General features: G+C 39.2%; 1 protein-coding gene across 2 annotated transcripts in view; it reads left to right on the top strand.

Annotated features, from left to right (window-relative positions):
- The window catches only part of MID1 (midline 1), a 116811-nt gene that overhangs the window by 84979 nt on the left and 10337 nt on the right, over window positions 1-21495 (top strand). For both annotated transcript variants that reach the window (XM_077807167.1, XM_077807166.1), the window contains exons 3-6: window positions 2288-2395; window positions 6488-6636; window positions 11055-11182; window positions 14802-14945. In XM_077807167.1, the coding sequence (XP_077663293.1) occupies window positions 2288-2395; window positions 6488-6636; window positions 11055-11182; window positions 14802-14945 (529 nt within the window). The remainder of the gene's footprint in view (window positions 1-2287; window positions 2396-6487; window positions 6637-11054; window positions 11183-14801; window positions 14946-21495) is intronic.

Here is a 21495-nt window from a genome sequence, read left to right as displayed (position 1 = left end):
CTAGTCAGAAATCCTGTTTAAGTGATAAAGTAATTAATCTAAGCACCAGTCAACCATGACATAAGTGAGCACTGACATAAAAAGAGTTGCACCCATTTATACCTAGCCTGAATTTTACCTTAATTTATACCAGTTTGGGATTCCTTGCTTTGTCAAAAGGAATTTCAATCCATGTAGTCAACCAGAACTCAGAAGAAGGGCAGGGCTGTGGTTAGAAAATAGTACAATTGGTTAAAAGCAGTTCTGCAGAGGTGCAGGATGACAAAAGTGACCAGTGGGAGCATGTGTCAGAAGACTAGGTTGTAGGTGGTCATGCCTAGTAGTCAGAGTCAAAGTCAAAACCAAATTCAGAGTCTAAATGCCAAATCCAAGAGTCAAGACAAAGTCAGAACCAGGAACCAAGGCCAAGGGTCAGAACTGTAGTCAGAATCCAAATGCCAGAGCCAAGGGTAAAGACTGAGTCAGAGCCAGGAATCAGAGCCAAGGGTGAGAAATGGATTACCAAGAGTCAGGGAAAGCAGGGCTGGTTCCAAGGTAGCAGCAAGGCTGGAACTGGACTGGAATAAGGCCAGGTGCAGGGCAGGGTCTAGGTTTGGAGCAGGGCAGGAACAGGACTTGCGAGTGAGGCGAGAAGGCGGCAGAGAAGCTGCAGACAGGGGTATTGAATAGTCACAAAACCTCTGCAGCTGCTGGCCTTAAGGGCAAGCCACCTGACTGCCAGAGGCAATCGTGGCTCTGCTGCGCCCCAATTGCATTGACTGACAGCCTGACAACTGGGCAGGCAGAGCTGCAGGCCCTCATTTCTGACAGCAAGTAAAATAGATTGTTACTAACATCTCTAATGCACACACCATTGAAAATAGGCCCACGCTTCCTCTTCACCTATGTCAGGGCAGACGTCTCCAGCACCACACAGGCCCCTCCTCCAGGGTTATTGAACCAAACAGCATTTCAATATTGAAAATACATTTAAGTATTATAAAACTGCTACCTCTATTAATGCTTGAGCCTATGGTATATGTGGCTAAATCTTGTTTGTTATGGAAATAAAATCAGGGTTTTGTACCCTACAGTTAGTAGGCTGAGGGGCATAAAGGCTGTTCAGATAAGAGGGCACTTTGTAAAATTGGCCCTGATCCAATAACGTGTGTAAGCATGTGCTTAAATTTAAGTACAGGGGACTATTAATGTGCTTAAAGGTCAATACATGTTTTGCTGGATTAGGGTCCTTTTTGTAATCTCTGGTCAAGGAGCTGTCCGTTTACTTGTCTGTAAATATCATTCTTGTTGCACTGTATAAATACTATAATGTAAAGATGAGATACAATAGCCTACCCTCCATTTCCTTAAGCATTGTGTTCTAGAAGTTTTTTATAATGCTTGAATTTTAAACAATGTCTACACTGTATATTCCTTCTGTCAACTAGTGATATACTCTGAAACAACCATTGTTATACATTTAGTTTCTCGAATGTAGAATATATAAAAAAGAGCTGCTTGAAAAGTCGTATTCTTCCCACCCACCCAACCCCCTGGAACATTTTGACTTTAAACTGAAAACCCCAAAGCTTTTTGATTGAAATAATTTTTTTAAAAAAATCTGTTTGTTGGGGCGTTTGGGGTGGGGGGGTATACAAAGTGAAATTTTGCACAGAAAGCAAACATTTTGCATGGACATTTTTGTGTCTCCCTCTGCCCTGCCTCCACCCACTTTTCCATTAAAAAACAGTTTTGAGAAAAAAAATTGACCAGCCGAGAGACCTCTCTCTCTCTCTCTCTCTCTCTCTAATCACAATTATTTTAACACTATTTTGTTACTGAAGAAGAATGGCAAGAATCTCAAATACACCTAATATATTAAACAATTAACCTTTTCCATGGGCTGTTGTGTATAAGCTGTGGTAATAAGCTACATATGTGTTCTTTATTTGAACCCTACTTAGGCCTCGATTCTGAGAGGTGCTAAGCACCCAGTGAGGGATAGTAAGGGCTCTCAACACTCACTGATGTCAAGTAGAGTTGAGGTTACACAGCACCTGACAGGCCATATTTGACTTTGGTTAGAAATACTGATGAGTTTGTCTGTACAGTGATACATTATGAAAATGCTCTGTCTGGACTTTTGAATTTTCATTATTTCACAAGAGTCAGAAGAGGGAAAATAAACAGAAGACAATTTGTAAAACAAAAAGAAAAATACAAAAAATTTTTTAGAAATGATCATTTTAAATTAAAAATAGAATGAAAAAGACCAGACCTTTTCTAACCAAAGTGACTTGCTCTTCAGGTGAATGCATCGCGACAAGAAACCAAGCTGACAGAGGAATGTGACCTGCTCATTGAAATAATCCAACAGAGACGACAAATTATTGGAACCAAAATAAAGGAAGGGAAGGTAAGTGCTCTTCTCCCGATAGTTCAAATGGGTCAGCAGTGTTTCTTCATGCTCTGTAACCTCTGTGATTTCTTGACTTAATGTGCTAGGAATACACACTTACAAGAGTCCTTGGATACTCCTTGCCATCTGTAACTTTTAGATGAACTGAGATGCTGTCTGCTGTCTGCATTGGGTAAACATTCAGTCATTGCTTAAAACTTATTGAGTGTTAAACACCAAAATCGCATAAGGTTAGATTAAGGTTCTTTTTTTGTGATGTAATATGATTTTTAAAAATCAAATAATTTATGTAATATTTTCCCACAGGGATGTGATTTCACTTATCAAAAGATATTTATAAAAAGAGGGACTAAAAAAACTTTTACTTTATCAGAAATCTGAAGGCATTTGCCCATAGCAAGAATTTACTGTATCACAGGACTTGCTCTCCAGTCATCTGCATTAATATTTTATTCCATACAGATATAAATTGTTTATTAAAAACATTTATACAAAATAACTCGACAGACAAGAGCAATTACTTTCAAGATAACACTTTTTTAAAGACTGTAACGGGGAACTTTAACTTGTATTTTACAGAAAGTGGTATGAGATTTTTACTATCTAAAAATATTGGGAATGTAAATTCAATGCCATTGCTTTCCTAATAACTGCAGGACAGTGGTTGTTAGTGTCAACCTAATGAATGAGGCAAATATCAGATATGCATTCAAGTTTTAAATTGATTTAGCTACCTGATAAATTAAGGAACATCTTAGTTTTAGATCATTATTCTTGTTTCTTTTGGAGCATGGTGTTTATTCTTTACCTGCTAAAGTAGCTGGAAGAGTGAAACATAAACTCTTCTTGTGTGGGAAAAGCTCAGACAAGGAATAAAGTCAAGGGGAGGTTAAATGGTTCACTTAGCTGTCAAGATATTCCAATTAACTTGAAATTAAAAAGGCTGTCGGCGAGGGCTGATTTAAACATGTTTGAAGACCACAGTTCCCATTCCTTATTTGACAGATCTTGAACTTCATGATGTTAACAAAATACATCTCCCTTCAAGATGTAGTAAGCCAGCCTTCTGCATAATCTTCTTGGCTGTATTTCTGTATACATTGAGACCAACCCTACTGCCCTCAAAGTTCATGGCAAACTTCCTGTTCATTGGGAGCTGCCCATTATGCATATAGATTTCATCTTTAAAAGATCCTTCACCAGATTCTGATCTCAGTTACGCCAATGAAAACTTGTAGAGTTCATTAGTTACTTTGGATTTTCTCCAGTGTAACTAGGATCAGACTGTGCCCCATTCTTTTTTCTGTTAAAAAAAATCAGGCTTCTAATAACCCCATAAACACTTGAAAAATATCTGGTTCCTTCCTAAAATCTGCATCACTTGCACACTCTGGATTGTTTTGATGAGGCTCTTCATTACTGACAAGGTTGCTGCTAATGATTTGTTTTTAAGAAATATTTTTAAACAAATATTAAAGACCTGTTTGTGCCCAGCCCCCTGTATGGGAATGTGAGGCCACAAGAAAACCTCCAGAGGCCAGGGAGTCTTTGCACAACACTGAAAAAGTTTCCACCTGTTTTCCAACAATGGTGCAGCAGCTATACCAGTACTATCAACAGGGTAAGCACTGGTATAGACAGGGGTCAGGCATTTTTATCAACATGTCATGAAACCCTGCTCAGAGCGGCTGGAAAACAAGTACAAAATATTCTAGTTTAGATCTACCTAAGGAGCCCAGAGATAGAGCTACCACCTATATGTGCCTAGCTAATGGGTCAAGGCCGGGGTGGAGCCATGTCCTGTCCCCCCTCCTACGCACTGACCGGCGAAGCCACAGAACAGAGTGCATGTCGCACCTTCTTTAAAGAAGGCATGTCGGCTGTCCCACAAAGGAGTTCTAGAAGGCACAGTACCTGCCAAACTCCCCTTTGGCCTATGACTTTGGCTACAGAGCTGTGGCCTCCAGACTGGAGCTCCAGCTGTTGTTATTAGGATGAAGGCTCTGACATGGGACTGTGGCTGTGGGCAACAGCTCAGCCCTTAATGCACTGTTGTATACTTGTGTAATCACGTGAAGTGTACTTAACTGAACAAGGCATTTAAATATCAAACAGGTAAGATGTGTTAAGCATAGAGGACATTCCTGCAATAGGGGAAGGGAGGTTCTTCCTTTCCAGATTTATCATCTATTGTTTATATAAAGAAGCTGAAAAATGCTAATTCAGACGTTTGGCCTGCCAACCAGGAAAGTGTCCTCTGGTGCCTAAAGCACATTGTGTGACATTTGTTCAGTTAATTACTTGGATTGTTAATGAATACCACGGTAAAGAGTTGAACAAGATTTGCATGTTTAGGCAGTGAATGTGTCACTGCCTAGGGCAATATATGCCGAAATGCTGTCTCTTCATGAATGCACATATAGAGCATATCTTGTGCTGCACAGAACAATCCCCAGCATACGTACAGTATCTAAACAAATGGCTCCTTTCCTAGCTATCTACCTACCCCCGTACAGTGTGTTCATGAGAAACGATCAGTTAAGTGAGGGCTGGATTGTGACCCCTTTCCTCACATAAGTTACCTACTGGTTTCAGTGGGACTACTCTTGTGAGTAAGTGCTCACCAATGTGAGTATTGGTTGTGCAATCTAATCCTTAGGGCAGGGAGATGCTGTTTGGTAAATTATATCAATAATGAATTATGCTGAAAGTATATTATGATCTTTTTTCTTTGAAGAGCAGGTGACAAATGTTTGTTTCATTCAAATACTCAACAATAGTAGCAGCCAACCACAATAAATACGCTGTAGCAGTAGATCACATTAGGAACCAGCCAGAACATTAACGTCATCACCATTTGTACGTTTCTGTAGCAATTTTTCTCCATTCATTGCTTGTATTTTGTGGGAAAATATCAATGTTAAAGATTTTCAGCCTTCTTCAACATTGACCTTTGTTTTTTTAAAGTTTCCTGAAAGGAATATTTTACTTTTGCTTGTGGACTCTATTGTCCTAAAGCAAATTAATATGTACCCTCACCTTCACTCAGCATGCATAACTCCCATTGCAGTCAATTATCTGGCAGCAGAGCGAGCAACTGCAGTGTTTATTATTTAATTAATGAGACTCTTAGAGTTTGTGTTAAATTGAGTATACAATTCTGATCTTTCTGCTAATCCACTTAATCATTAATTTCCTGATTTTATACATAGCTGGGGCTTAATGTCCTTCTGAGGTCCAAAGTTATTAGATTTCCTTCCTTTTTTTCCCCTCCTCTTGGAACTATGTGGTGGTGATGATAATGATTTTATAGAAATAGGAAGGATTCCCAGAGCATTCAGGAACTAAGAGGCTTCAGGAGCCAACATTGTCTCTAAAAGGCAGATTGATTGTTCCCCTCCCTAGCCTTCCAGCTAATGGTACTTTCCAGGACAAAGTCATATCTCATGTGGATTTCCTGACTGGCTATTTCCTTGCTACGTATAGCAGAAGCACAATCAATTCTCCATTTATAGCTGTGCTTCTGAGTAGCCAAATTCATTCCATAAGACAGGTTAGGATCTGAACAAACATAAAATAAAATAGAAAGGATGAACATTTATTTATTGTTAGTGAACATGAACCAAGCCCCTTCATCAAATTTTGTTTTCGTGTCATTTTTGTGTAAACCAATTCGGGACTAAAGAAAAGTAATGAGCCTTGTAAACTGCTCTTAACGCATTTCTCATCACTTCAGGGAAATGGTTATCAAAATACTTTTTAGTTATCATGTAAGCAGAAAGTGCCAGGAAATGACATCTTGCTGAAGGAAAATAGGCTAGCTGTGCTTGTTTTGGCTCCCCTCTGTTGTTTCCAGTGTGGAAAAAGTTGATGTAGAAAGAACAAATCTGTCCTCTTGTAAAATAGCACATAGCTTTTACTTGGCTAATGTGGCCTATGAGTAAAGCGGGTTGAAAAGAGGCTCTTTCCTGTCAGGTAAGCCACTGATGTTAACACCCCATTTGCACTATGGCCATGAGCACAAAGTGTAAACGCTAATGTGATTTGTGAGCACGTGGATCTGACTCTTTTCTTATGTTTTTGTTCAAGGTGGTGAGACTGAGAAAACTGGCTCAGCAGATTGCAAACTGCAAACAGTGCATTGAACGCTCTACATCTCTCATCTCTCAGGCCGAACAGTCTCTGAAGGAGAATGATCATGCACGCTTCTTGCAGACGGCTAAAAATATCACTGAGAGGTAAAGGCATGGACTGCTAGGGAATTTCCTCCTGGCAGATGCAAGAGCTTAAAGTTAGGGCAGTTGATTGGTCATGATTGCCCTCTTGTCTTTCTTGTCTTGCTGTAGGTTCCTTCAAAGAATAAAGGGGGGCTGAATTGCTTTATTCTACCCTAATGATCATTGGTATTGCCTTGAAATGTCAAGGTCCGTTCTATAATATTAAATCAAAACACCTATTTAAAAGAGGAAAGACACATGAGAATGGAACTGCTTTCAGTATTGTTTCATGATCCTCATCATCCATAGATGAAGAAGGGGGCATAGTTATACATGGAAATTGATAAATACTAATCGGTAGTTTGGCGATAAGTACAGTTATAATTAGAGCTGGCCAGAAACTGTAATTCCCCATTCTATGGGAAATTGGAAATTTAAAAGGAAAAAAAATCCAAAGTGGAAAGAAAAATGAACTTTCCTGAAGGATCGGAATTTCAAACCGTTTCTGAGACTCCCTAAGCTGCCAAAAACCCCAGCAGCTCACCAGGTGAGGAACCAGGCAACTTTCTGCCTGGGAGCCAGATAGCTTGGGGAACCTGGAAACCAGCATTCCCAGGCTTTTGAGCTGCTGAAGGATGGGGAGCCTGGAAACCCAGGTCGCCAAGGAACAGGAAGCCTGGGTGCTCTGGGGCCAGGGCTCGTAAGGCTTCAGGCTCCTGGCTTCCTATTAGCCTGCCAGGCAGGCCACAAGAAGCGGAAGCCTGGGCTGCTGAAGAGCCACAAGCCTTGCAGACTGGGTTCCTGGGCAGCCAGCCAAGGAGCTTCATGGGTGAGCTGGCAGTAGATGAGGCCGATTTCCAGTGGAACCCTGCCTGGATTCCATTCTGCTGGAATTTCATTAAAATCTACACGTTCCCATGAAAATGTCTAACTAGGTGTCGATATTCCGTTGAGATAGGGGGAAAAAAAGCAAAGTAGCTGTAACTATGATAAAATGGAGTCTACACTATAACAAAAAAAAAAAAAGTGGAGCGCATATTTGGAGCTTGTCTTTCTACTAATATTTACATCTTTGTCCAACAGTTCTTTTTTGGCTATGGGGTTACTTTGTCTTCACATGATACAGCTAGTGTTAAGTGCTGGCCTAGTCTAAGTCATAAGGATCTGTGTTGTTATTTATTTTATGTTTTATTCTTTCTACTTCTTTGAGACACCCTCTCTGCAGATGACTGAAATCGCAAAACAATGCCTTTATCCCTCAGAGATTTCTTTACTTCATCTCTGATATAAACCAGTGGCATACACTGGAGTGTTGGGAGTAGATTTGGAATGTCAGTTTATTCCTGAATAAAAAATTAAGCCCAGATCCTACAAAGACTATTACATGTCCTTAACTTTAAATATTCTGAGTTAGTCCCACTGATATAACATGGATCTATACATCGTGTGTAAATTTTACCACGTGTAATAGAATTTTCAGCCATGGAGCCTAAATTTGATTTGGCTGTGTTAGACTCACTTTTGGTGTTTACTTTATGGGCCAGTCTCTGTCACCTTTTAATAATTGTATTTTACTCCACAAGCAGTCCCTTTGAAGTTAATGGGACCACTCATTTAGTAAAGTACAATTCAACATGAGTAAGGGTTTGGGAATTTGGCCACCTTTCAATATTCTAGAGAATTAATCTTTGGGCAGAAATATTTGCAGATACAATATATTTTCAGTGAGTGTTAGAATATTCACAGAAAGTGCATTTTGAACTCATAAACATTAATATATTTGCACCAGACATGTGATGGCAAGAGTTTCACTCATCCAGTCAGAGAACAGTAATAACCCCATGTGACAGATGTGTTCAGTCAAAATTAATCCACTGCTTCTTGCATATTATAGGCCTGTACCTATGACAAAATGTTCATGAATAGAGCTGGTTGGAAATCTTCTGACAAAACATTTTCATTGGAAAATGCCAGTTCATCAAACCTGAAATTACTTGTGGAATTTCACCAAATCATTGTCAACATTCCAGTGGAACCCTGTGTGGTTCCCTGCCAGTTTGCCTGATTGGCTACTGGAGAGACCTGTGATGCAAACTGCTCCAAGGCTGGGGACCCCAGGCTTCCAGGGTCCATGGGTCTGGGGCAGGCCCATCATGTAGACTGCTCCTGGGCTGGGGACCCAAGGGCTTCCAGACTCCCTTGCCAACTGGGTCCCTGTATTGTTCAGTTCTTGAATAGGCAATCCTGGAGCAAGCCAGCCTGGGAGTCTGGAAGGCCTGGGTTCCCTGACCCCAGGGTAATCCACATGGCAGGTCTGCCCTGGAGCCACAGATCCTGGGAACCCTTGCAACTGCTGAGTGAAATTGATACTCTTGTGAGCTTCACCACTGCTAATAGCAATAGAAAGAATGTCAGTTATAGCCAGCAGCTGTCACTCTGGGGAGTATATTTTGGTTCAAAAACTCCATGTGTCAGTGTTTTCAAAAGAAAATTTAGGGATGGATTTCTGAATCAAAACAAAACCACATTTCAAAACATTAAAATTTCTCATGAGCCAGAAATGTGAGTTTAGGCCAGCTCTACTTGTGAACAGTCTGTGGACCAATGAATAATTTCAAAGAAGAATAAATCCGAGAAAATCATAAACTGCTCACAGACAATTTACAAAATGGAGAAAGAGGCTAAATTTGTTCAATAAATTATTCACCACAAATGATTCTCTCAGCTCTAGTGATGTGTAAAACGTTGCTTGCTGCTAGAGTATTCATTTAGTCACCTCTACAGGGCCCTGAGCTCCAGTGGCTAAAACTGATTTCTTAAAGTTACATACACTGCATTTTTTCATGCACATATTTCAAAGGAAATGCAATATAAAATTCTTTGCTGTGGGCACAGTGGGAAACCATGCTTACCACAGGAGTTTTTAGTTAGTGGGTTGTTCATCCTATGAATGAAATCCACTTCCTTTACATAAAGCCTTAGTAATCAGATGCTATATGAGTGAAGTGCTGGAGAGAGAGCTGGGGGAAGTGAAATCTACTGAACCAGAATGACATAGGTCTACAGTATGCCATTTGCTCATTACGTTGTGGGCACAGAATCCACCTAAAATGGATGCCATCACACGTGTAATAGCATCATTTGTCCAACCTATGCATGGCCAGTGTAGAGACCTTTTCCATATAGGGTGTCTGGAGACACCCAGGAGCAGCTGTTGTGTTCACAAATCCACTTCTGTACTTCCCAGCAACCCCAGTGTGGGGCCTCTGGTACAGAAGGCCAGGTATAAAAATTTTGGCCAAACCTAATGTAATATAAGGTCCAAAATAAATGAATGAGTCTTTTTTTCCTTTAGGGATAGAACCATTAGGGCCAAATTGTTATTGACCCTTTAGTGAAAATGGGGAAGAGTGCAAGAAACTTCCTCACTGTGTGCCAACACTTACACGTGCAGTCCCTACAATAGACCTCATCCACACTAACATAATTACCTGAGTGTCAGCCACAGTCTCAGCAGAACCAATGATGAAGATGATTAACTGCAGTTATAGAACAGGGGAAACCTCATTCAGCACAGTTTCAGAAAACCATTCTTAAAATCCTGGTGAGATGGATGCTCAAATAGATGTGAATTCTCTCCTGAATTTTCTGTAAACATCACAATCCACTTACACTCCTGGTTCCTGCTGACACGTCTTTGAGATATCAGCCTGAAAAGTTCCAAATGCAGCATCTATCTTAGACCTAATTTTCCTGGAAAATCTTGTCTACAGATGCATGACGTTTACTGGAAAAATAAATACAATTTTTGATGTGAGCTAGGCAAGAAAGTATTTCAGGTTTGAAAAAACATTATTCTGCACGTTCAAAAGGCTAAGCATTTCAAGATAAAACATCCTGACATCTGTTTGTTTAATCTTCACTCTGCACTTTTTGAAGTTGAAAATTATGTAACTTGTTTAACAACTGGGGGAAGTGTGACAGTCTGAACCAAAACCACAGTTTTTGAGACAGATGTGCAAAGGAATGCCTGGAGCAGGAAGCTGCTTAACAAGGCAGTAGTTGAGAGAGATACAGCATCTGTTCAGGACTGTTTAATACACAGCAGAAGCAAATAAAAATACTTCTAAGAAGAATTTTGTTCAACGGGAGAAGGAAAAAACCCTGCTTTTCCATTTTTTAAAACCTATTGATGTTTGATCATAATTTTGTTATCGTTGTAGGGTAAAATAGTTCAACATAGCAAAATCGGAGGCAGCCATGTAATGGGCTGACCCTGCGGACTTTGCTTACAGAAGTAAGAATGCAGGATACAGCACTAAATTACCGTAATGTGTTTTTAAAAATGGTTGTAAAAATGTGACAATTTGGGTTTGATGATTCTGATGATTAGGAGATGAATGTGAAAGCTACTGCATCCTTGTGTTTTTCCATTATAGGGTCTCCATGGCTACTGCATCCTCTCAAGTGTTAATCCCTGAAATTAATCTCAATGATACTTTCGATACTTTTGCGCTTGATTTTACCAGGGAGAAAAAATTGCTGGAATGCCTCGATTATCTTACAGGTATTTTTTAAACGATTAATTCACTTGTAAAATAGTATGACCATGATTGTCACGTTCCCATCCTTATTAGACTCCCTCCATGGATTACCCATAACACAGGGGAGGGGAAGGGAGTGAGGGACAAGAGCAGTAGGTGTAGCCTTGCCTCTGTCCCCTGCTCCCTGCCAAGTGCTCTGGCCAGCACAGTTAAGTGGACATGGAGGGGAAAATAAGATGAGCCCAGTACATGATGTGCATTCCTTCCCCCCCCCCCCCGCCCCGACGTTGGAGCGATGGGGAAGTAGGGACTGAATTCTGACTCATAATCATAATTTGTTCCCTGTTCTACCCCTAGGCTAGTGTTGCTGTGCACTGCTTGTGTACAAGGCAGATTACTATTGCTGTTAAAGGCAGTTTAGCTGTATATTAGTAACCAGAAACAATTCTAATAACCAGCACGAAGGAATCAGCAACGAGAGAAGTATTTGTGTATTAACACATACAGGACCTTTCACCCATGAAGTACCTGAAGGAGCTTACAGTGTTCAGGGTTGTCTAACGTGTGGCATCTTTTTCACTGCTATACAGATTGATCCTACAGTTTTTACTTTCTCAAAGATCCCATTAAGTTAAATGGGAATTTTGCCTGAGTAAATCGGCAGGATTGGGCCCTTCCAAACAGATTGCGTAATCTACAATCACAGAATATTTAATCATTCACAAAGGAAAACAAATTGCTGAATCAAGAATGTTCCCTTTTTGGTGCCAGAATTAGAACAATTAATTTCAGTTTAATTAATTGAAAACAGCAAAAACATGGCAGCAACTCTATATTTTTGTACAACCTGTAAGCAGCCATCACTGAGAGTGAGAATGTGGAAATGAAAAACACACAGCATTGTTCAAAGAGCACTTACAAATTCTGCCTCAGTTTTGATGGGATTTCACAAGGATATGCCATACACCATCAGAGGAGGCAGTCTTAATTCTGCCCCAGTTGGGATGCCAGCATTCAACTACCCCCTTCCTCAAATTCCACCCACAAATGACCAGACTTCTTCTTGTCCCTTCTGCACAGTTCTGTGAAATGACACACACTCAGGTTTGGGGGAACAACATAATAGTTAGGTCTGTTTAGCTAGACATTTTTAATCTAACATTTTCATGGTTTGGCTATCCGGTCAAGAACAGCCTACGTACCCATGTCTTTACTAGATTAGTCTTTCATAGTAATAAATAATGTGTGGCTCAAATTGCAAAATACAAACAGGAAATCCAAAGTGTCCAAGCACAAAATACAATCTGCCTAGATTTCTTGTATCTCATACACGAGTATTGAAATAAAGAAATTATATATACACCAGTAGTCCTATATGCTTGGCTATTCTGTATTATAATTTGAAATCTTTAAGGCCAGAATTTACTCCCTTTCCTCGTGATGAGTAGTATTCTTAGTTGTTGAGGAGTTTCACTGAAAACAATGGAGCTATTTGTGGAATGAAGCTCTATTCACAATGATGAAATGTAGCAGAATCTAGCGCTTTATAAGCGATTTCTATTCCATTGTGTTTCCTCACTCTTGATGTTCTGAAATAGTTAATTTTTTTAAAGATAAATTGGTACTTGGATTACTAATTAAAGAAATTTGCCCTATTACATTTACCACTGGTGAATAAACAACTTACAAAGATGTGTCTATTTCATTGCTTTATAGACCAAAAGCCCTAGGGGCTACAGGTCCAAGGATGGATTTTACATTCAGATGTTTAAATTTATTTGAAAGATTGGAAAGACACTTTCAAGCAAGGAATTCCCCTCACATCTTGAGGAATTCCATGTATATTATTGTAGTCTAGCTGGTTCATGAAATAAGTAATGCTCCGGAAACATCACCCATATTCTAGTTTCAGAGAAGGCTAAGTACACAGCAGGTGCATTGGATAAAATCCTCCCACTCTGTCTCAAATCCTCCCTCTATTCTGTGATTTTAGAGCATGAATATCTATACTCTTCAGTGGGAATCCCTGTGTGTGCACAAAAAGAGAAAATTCACACTGGTGTTTTCAAAGTGGATGAAGGGAATTAGGTATTCAATCCCTGTTGAAATTCAATGGGAATTGGGTGCCTCAATCTCTTAGGCTCCTTTGAAAATCCCTCCCTTAGGTTTTATAATAGTTACCATTTAACCATCAGTAATAATAACTATCATCTTTCCCTTAAATTATTATTTATTATTTGTGCTATGGTACTGCCTAGAAGCTTCAACTGGGATTGGGATCCTATTGCACTAGGCATGTAAGAGAACGAAAGCACAAGCATTTCAGTTTAATACAGTCCCATAAAATTGGATACCCCAGCCTAAATACAAAGATCAGTTTTTCCTTTTAATGATATTTTTCTAACCTGAAGGAATGGCAATATATGGAGGAGGAAGAATAAGGTACAACAGAGTTTAAAAAAACACCTACAGTAAGTTATTCTGATAGAAAGTCAGGTCTTTCTAAAAGCCATGAATGTCAACCTCTAATGTTTCGAAGAGAACTCAAGGTAGCAACACTGCCATAGACTCTTTCACAATATATCGTCAGTTAATATACACTATCTAAATTGCAGCAATATCCCTTTCAGAGAATTGTTTTCTTTTTCTTTTGCTTAAATTCCCCTTCTGGAATGAATGTTCTTATTTTAGCTGATTTTCATCCCTTTTTGTTAATACCCATATTCCCAAGGGTTCCTCAGTTTGGAAAAAAATACGCTGACAAGCTTCTGTGCTACAATATTTAGAGCAGCACAAATCATGGTCAGATCATGAAACACATTTGAGCATTTCCGTGTGCCTCGCAGTTGCCTCTTTTACATAAATGAAAAACGCTGTTTGGAACAAAGTCTACCCCTTTAATCCTTGCATAACACATAAATGAAATAGAACCTTTAAAATGTAAACATATTTAATAGCAAAATAAAATTTTTAAAAGGTTACATTAAAATAAAGTTGCTGAGAAAGGAACAATAGGCTCGTCTACTGTGGGTTTTTTTAAGTGCTCATGACGGTCTGAGAACTGCCAGCAAAAAACATGTGTAGTCCACTTTTTCCTTTACTTTTAATTCAGGTGCAATTGGATCATTTTTGTACAGCCTTCTCTGAGAGTTATCAGTACCACTGACCTCATTGGGGCTATTCATATTAAAGCAACTTAGATGTGAAAGGATTTTTAAGATCTGTACCCATGGATGGTGGCAATTATATGACATGAATTCCTGGAGACTGATTTTTAAACTACCCATCTAAGGGTCAAATCATCCGTTTTTAAGAAGTTCCCATTTATGTTAGCAAGAAGTTGGCATCCTGAGGTCCCTTCCAACCACTGTTCCCTCTAAACTGTGCGCGAGCACGCAGATCCTAAACCCTGCGCACATGGCGAAACACCACGCGCACAAAAATTTGCACAGAAACACAAAAATTTGCACAGGGAACATTGATTCCGACCCTACATTTCTAAGTTCTGCCTAAAAATCTATGGTACAATATGGCCATAAAATCCCATCTAAAATGTGCACATTAATCTCAGAGGTGAAAGGGAAAGTACCCTACTGAGTCAGTCAGCTCCTTCCCCTAACAGTTGTTCTTGGTTTTTCACAGCTCCTAACCCGCCAACCATTAGAGAAGAGCTCTGTACAGCTTCTTACGACACAATCACTGTCCACTGGACCTCAGATGATGAGTTCAGTGTGGTCTCATATGAGCTGCAATATACCATCTTTACTGGACAAGCTAATGTAGTTAGTAAGTATAAATCTTCTCATTTTCTGTTCTGTTTAATTGTGAGTTTCAGTAAATTACATACCTTCAAATACAAATATATACAGAAGTCAAGAAGAAAAGGGGAAAAAACATAATTCCTATACATTTTTATTGCTCTGTTTCTATATTTAAAGTCCAATGACTTTTGAAAGGATTTTCAAATTCAAAACTTGTATGGCTTGAATTTCTTGTTTGCATACATTTGCTAGGAGTGTAGTAGGATGGGAGTTTAAAAAACAATAATAGATTCCTAATGGTACAAATACAATCCATCTCATAAGAGCAAAGCAGTATTCATAACTTTTTAGACTCTTTGTATGATGTTAAGTGAGTTTAAAATATGTGCACTGTAGTTATAAATTCTGAGCAGTGGTATTGTCAGTATAAGCAAAGCCAGATGGCGAGGGCCAGGGCCAGATTTTCTAAAACACTTAGCACTCGATAGCTCCCATTCAAACACTTATGGTGAGAACTTCAAAACAACTCATTACCCAATAAAACTGTACTCATTTGAAAATCTGATTTCTTTAGATTAATGCCTCGATCTGCCGAAACATTTAAGTATGTGCTTAACTTTAAGCAAGTAGTACTATTCATTTAAATGGGATTATTCATGTGCTTGAAGGTAAGATTTGGTCAAAGACTATTCAAGTGCTTATGTTCAAAAGCACCTATGTGACTAAGGAGCCTAAATCCCACTTTCAAAAGTGTCTGAGTCTCATTGACTTTCAGTTAGACCCATGCTCCTAAGTCACTTACGTTCTTTTGAAAAAGTTTACCTTTAGGGATAAAAAATAAGGTTTTCCTACCAACTTCTATTTTCTGTAGGGCTACAGAAAGTAGGGATTCATTTTGGTGTGAAGCTTTGGGGGGAGGGATAGCTCAGTGATTTGAGCATTGTGGCCTGCTAAACCCAGGGTTGTGAGTTCAATCCTTGAGGGAGCCATTTAGGGATCTGGGGCAAAAAATGGGGATTGGTCCTGCTTTGAGCAGGGGGTTGGACTAGATGACCTCCTGAGGTCCCTTCCAATCCTGATGTTCTATGTTTCTCTCAGTGTATTAAGTCAAAGGGAGTAAACATCAGTGGGAAAAGCTACTGACATGGTGATTTTATTTAACTCAGTTTTTATAATTACACTAACCCTTGCATTGTCCTATATGACTTATAGTAGAACATTTTCCTTTGCCTTGATACTAAGAGTTTTATGAAAGACCAAATATAATTTCTTGTTCCTTGTGGGTGAACTTGTTTCTAGGCAACTCTTCTACCAGTAATGAACCTCATAATTTTTATTTCTGTAAATTATTGAAATAGATCAAAATCCACAAAGAGACTTAGGTACTTAAAGCCCAGATTTTTGGAAGAGGAAGCTGCCTGTCTTATACCTGTAGTCCAGTGATTAGGGTATTCACCCAGGATGAGGTAAACCCTGGTTCAAGCTCCCTACTGTCTATTGAAGAGAAGGACTGTGAACAGGGTTCTCCCACATCTCAAGGGAGTGCCCTAGGCACTGAACTATAGCAGCATTCTCACTCTCTCTCTCTCTCTCTCTGACCCAGTGCATATTTAATTATTTATACAGTGTGGAACAGCTTCAAAAGGAGAGACCGAGAAAGCCCCACTTTAGAATAATTCATAGTCCAGAGTTTAGGGCACTCACCTGAGAGGTGGGAGACCCCAGAGTGAATCCCTTCTCCCCTTCAGGCAGGATAGAAAATTGAACTGGGGTCTCCCACATCCCAGGTGACTACCATAATTGCAGGGCTAAATGTAATATGGGAGGCTTTGTCTGTCTTTTCCCGTCTGTTTTGTGTGGAGTCTGGCAGGCACCTAAGCTGTCTGACTCCAGGAAAGGGGGTTCTGGCTGTGGATCACAAGCAGAGAAAGGTGCTTCCCTGCAGCCTGGACTTAGGCACCAATCTCTGTGAGAGGGGTGGCTCATAGGACACACCTCTGACATCGGCATCTCCCATTGGCTAGTATAGGCAGCTCTTCACCTAACATGCTGGCTTTTGTGTGTCCATTCTTAGTCACCTATCTCTCCCCATCCATGTAATAGGGATCACAGGTGCCTAACTCTGGCTTTGTGGGATCCCGTGATTTTCAGCATGATTTTTCTCCATCTGCATAATGGAAATAATACCTGGCTGATGAACTGAGAGGATGAATAGTCATAAATGTTTTGAGATGCTCTGATGAAAGTTAGTACTGTGTCTAAGTGCAATTCCTGCTGTTAACACCTGGGAATGAGGTGTGGTCTGAACACAGGCTTGGAAGCCTGGGATCTAATCCAGGTTCTAGCACTGACGCCTGTGGCCATGGTCAAGCGCCTCACACTCGCCACCTTAGTTCCTACGTCTTTAAAATGGGGTGAGCATTTACTATCCCCTCTAAATGGCTTGTCTGAGGATTACTTAGCTGGAGTCTGCACAGTGGTCTGAACATGAGTGCTATCACAGGATAGAGCATCATTTTATAAATAGGAATCCTGGAATATTGAAAGCACGTGCTTGTCAAATACTTGACCGAACCCTGCATTTAGTATTTCACTTGTATGCTTACTTCTTGTCAACAGCCTCTAAATTCTTAATAGAGCTGAGTAGAAAGGCCAAGTAAACTTCAGTATACACTTGTACGCTCTGGTTAACTGATGGATTTCATGCAATAAAGGCTTAAGAGTACTTCAAAGGAATTAGAGCAAGGCAGACAATAGAAAGAAAAGATTCTCTGACTAATCACTAACAAGCAGACAGAACTGTGCAACAATGCAGTGTGCTGCTTATTCTCTGACCCATTTTCATACATGGTATTATGCCTGACAGAAGGCATATTGTGGGGTAAAGAGAGCATGTCAGCTGCAGAACATTAGGGATGGGTTTGATGTCAAATATAAATGATGGCAGAAGTGATTGCAGTTTCTGCACCTTTGTAATCTGACACTTTCTGTTCCTTGTTTGCTAGTGAATAAACAACAAAGTATCTCCTTTTAAGGCTATGTTGTAGGCTTCATATGTGGAGGTGAGAGCTTTGATCTACAAAACAAGTACTAATGGGGTTTTGGTGGTGTAATATGATAATTTTTTGGAATTGCATAGTGTGAAATGCTCAGTGTATGCTATGAAATTTAATTGTCGCACTTGCTATTTTCCATACATAATAGCATTAAAGCATTAAATAAAAGTTAATGAATGAAGTAAACATCTTCAGAGAGCTTTTTATAAAATGTGTTTTATATATTTCAGACAAATGTAGATATGTTGTGGCAATATGTTGGACTTAATTACCCTATTTCCCCAGTTTTACATCATTGCGACTCCACTGACTTCAGTGGACTTCCTCTCTTGATTTATACCAGCAGAAATCAGAATCAGTCCTGTGGTCTTTGGAGAAACTGATTTCCCAAAATGTTTATGGCTTCTTCAGGTCTCTCTCAAGAGTGGAAAATGGGTGGCTGTTTGTTTTAATTTTACTTTCATCTGTAAGCCATGGAACTGTAAAGTTTTATTCTAGGTCATAAAAATGTATAAACATTATTCTACTTCTTGTAAAACTTCCTTTTTTTCTCTCCGGCTGAGCTAAAGTCCTGTGCCTCATAGTGGAGATACCATTTCCTTCTTGCAAATACCAGTTCCAAGGGGAGAATCCCTACAAGCGTGCCCTGATTTCTTTGATGTAAACCTCTGTAACATGATACGGTCCAACTTCCAACCATACTCAGAGATTTGTCCACCAGCCTCCTGTTTTTACCCAAAGTGTTCTTGAGTGTATGTGTTTTTTTCTTCATGTAGATCATGTTCTTTGTCCTGTAGTGGAGGTGAATCTTCCTGTTTTTATATTTAACTTTCCAAGAATGCAGTGGAATACTGGAGTGTTAACCTCTTGAATTTTGAAATAAATGGTGTATTCAATGGAACTCTCTTACAGTGAATTATTTTTCCCAGAACAGTTTAGTGGAAGTGGAAGTTCCCTGTGGCTGGGTATGCAGTCTACATGTTGCAATCTACTAAAACAAATTATTATATTTTAATATAATGGAGTTCCAGTAAAAGATGGTTTCCCTATATTTGTGGTATTTACATACTGCCACATAGTAAAAGGCATTCTTCACTTCTTCCCCAGCCACCCCCAAACAATGCATGCAGTGGCTGCTCTTACTGCAGGTTACCTCCTACAGAGAGTGTCTATCCATTTCTATCCGTGAGTTAGTCAGGAGGAAGTAGCTAGAGTACTGTATCAGGCCAATAGGCTTCTTTCCCCAGAGGCTATGTGAATTACTTTGGATACGTACCCACACATTCTACTTATGTAAGTTGTTGTTTTGGAATCCATTTCTTAGACCTGCATTGCCAGATTTGCTACACTTTCCTGTCTTTACTACATTTCCCTCAGCAAAAGCATACATTATTAAGAGATTATTATGAATTCAGCAAGAAAAACAAACCTAAGCTTTACTGATGCATTTTGTGTCCAACATAATAAATTATAATATCTTTTATTAACTGATAAATTTGGAGGTTAAAATTTGATCCAGGCCCTATTTAATACAGGAAAGATTATTTCCAAATGTGGCCAAATTTCTTGACTACCAAAGACCTGGCAGCACTGTTTCTGTAACAGTGTAGAACTTTAAATTAAGTAGTTTTTTATTACAGTAGTTATTCTCAAAGCTAATATTATCTGAGGAGCTGTTTGCACATTAGCATCTCTGAGAAGTAGCTAATCATCTGTAATCTAAATACTGTAAATGCCTTTTCATAATTACTGTGTGCTAGTTGCTTTGCATGCAGTATAATTTTTTTTACCCCTTTTAAATCATGTGAAACATAAATCATGTAAAAAACCTAGTACTTTTTTAACTTCATAGAATTTCTTTAGTACACTACAGTAAAGGTCATGGAATTGCTTTAGTACACTACCGTAAAGGTCAGCTTTCAACTCTTTGTCTTCACTGTATGCAGCACAATGTGTTTTTGAACAGCACTCATGGCTCTCTCTCTCTCCAAGACCAAATACAGGAGGCAAAAGATTAATTCTATTACTCCTGGTCATTGAGAGAATCAGGCCTGCTATATATATATTTAAAGATACAGTATAAGGTGAAAATCTACCCTGAGTTAGATGGCTACAACCCCCAGGAGTTCCATCATAGAGGAAGTTCATCCCTGTCCCACAAAAAGAGAGGACAGATGGTCATGTGGTTAATGTACTGGACTGGAACTCAGGAGATCTTTATTCAATTCTCAGCCCAGTCATAGACTTTCCATGTGACTTTGATCATCTTAGGTCCCCTTCTGTTAAATGGAGAAAATAATACTTCCTTTGTCTAGTTAGATTGTTTTATCTCTTGGACAGTTTACACTCTTAGGGGCAGGGTCCATGGATCCAATTGCAGGATCAGGTCCTAATCTAGAACCATACGCTGTTTACATGGTACATTTAGGGCCTGATTCTCGTTTACTCCCACTTTAAGGCCCTTTACGCTGCCAGAACAATGTAAAGAGACTTTAGTGTAAATGAGAATTAAGTCTTTAGTCCGAGATTTTCAAAAGTGCCTGAGGGGGCTAGGTACCCAACTCCCACGGAAATTCAATACAGGCTGGGTGCTTGTCTCCCTTGGGCACTTACTGTCTGAGCTGTTTCGGTGTATTCCTTGGGGCACAGGTTGTGTTTTCCTCTATTTTTTGTAAGAGTACCGAACACATCACTAGAACGTAACAAATTATTTATTGTTGTTATCCTCACTGCTTGTTTATTATGGCCTTGAGCACGCAAAGAATGGCGGGAGAATAGAATTTTTATCTTTAGTTAGGTAAACTGTTGGACCTAAAGAAATTGCAAGGATAAAATTTTCAATAGTTAACTCCATTGAAAGTCAACAAGACTTTGTCTTTGACATTACTGAGAACTATGAAAATATGAAAATTTTACTATGTCTCTTCATATAATTCTTTAACTGATTAAAAGAGATTTTGTATATTAAGAAAAATTCCATAGTACTTTCTCAGTGAGTATCTCTTGAATGTATAATAGCCAATGTTCCAAATGTGGGATAGAACCAGGAAAACCTCAGACTGTTAAAACAGTGTTCAAAGATCATATTGCTTAGGAAAAATTGTTATGTATTTAACAGAAATTCTGTCTATATTAATTTCATCCATGTGGGAATGTGGAAGGGGAAAGTTATATATCTGTCACCTTCTCCCACTGTCATTGCTCCACTGATGTGAGTTGGTAATAAATTTATTGAAATAAAGCATTTTTAAACAATTAAAATTCTTGGGAGATTAGATAACCTTCCTGTGACTTATGTGTTCCTGGTGTAGTTTAAAAAGAAAAGTGTTTTGTTAAAACAGTGTAAATTTTAGTAGCATTTACACATTGGGATTTTTCCCGTCTGGTTTTTCAAGTGCGTCAGCAACCAACCCTGGGGAAATAGCTTTACAAATTATTACCTCCAGATTGCAGAAAACTTAATTTTTTTTTTCAGCGAAAACTCACAGATCCTGCATGGGCATCACTGTACTCACTACA

Source organism: Eretmochelys imbricata, chromosome 1, assembly GCF_965152235.1.
Source record: "Eretmochelys imbricata isolate rEreImb1 chromosome 1, rEreImb1.hap1, whole genome shotgun sequence".
Lineage (NCBI taxonomy): Eukaryota > Metazoa > Chordata > Testudines > Cheloniidae > Eretmochelys > Eretmochelys imbricata.
The sequence above is the reverse complement of the archived record's forward strand: the minus strand, read 5'-3'. Positions and strand labels throughout refer to the sequence as shown.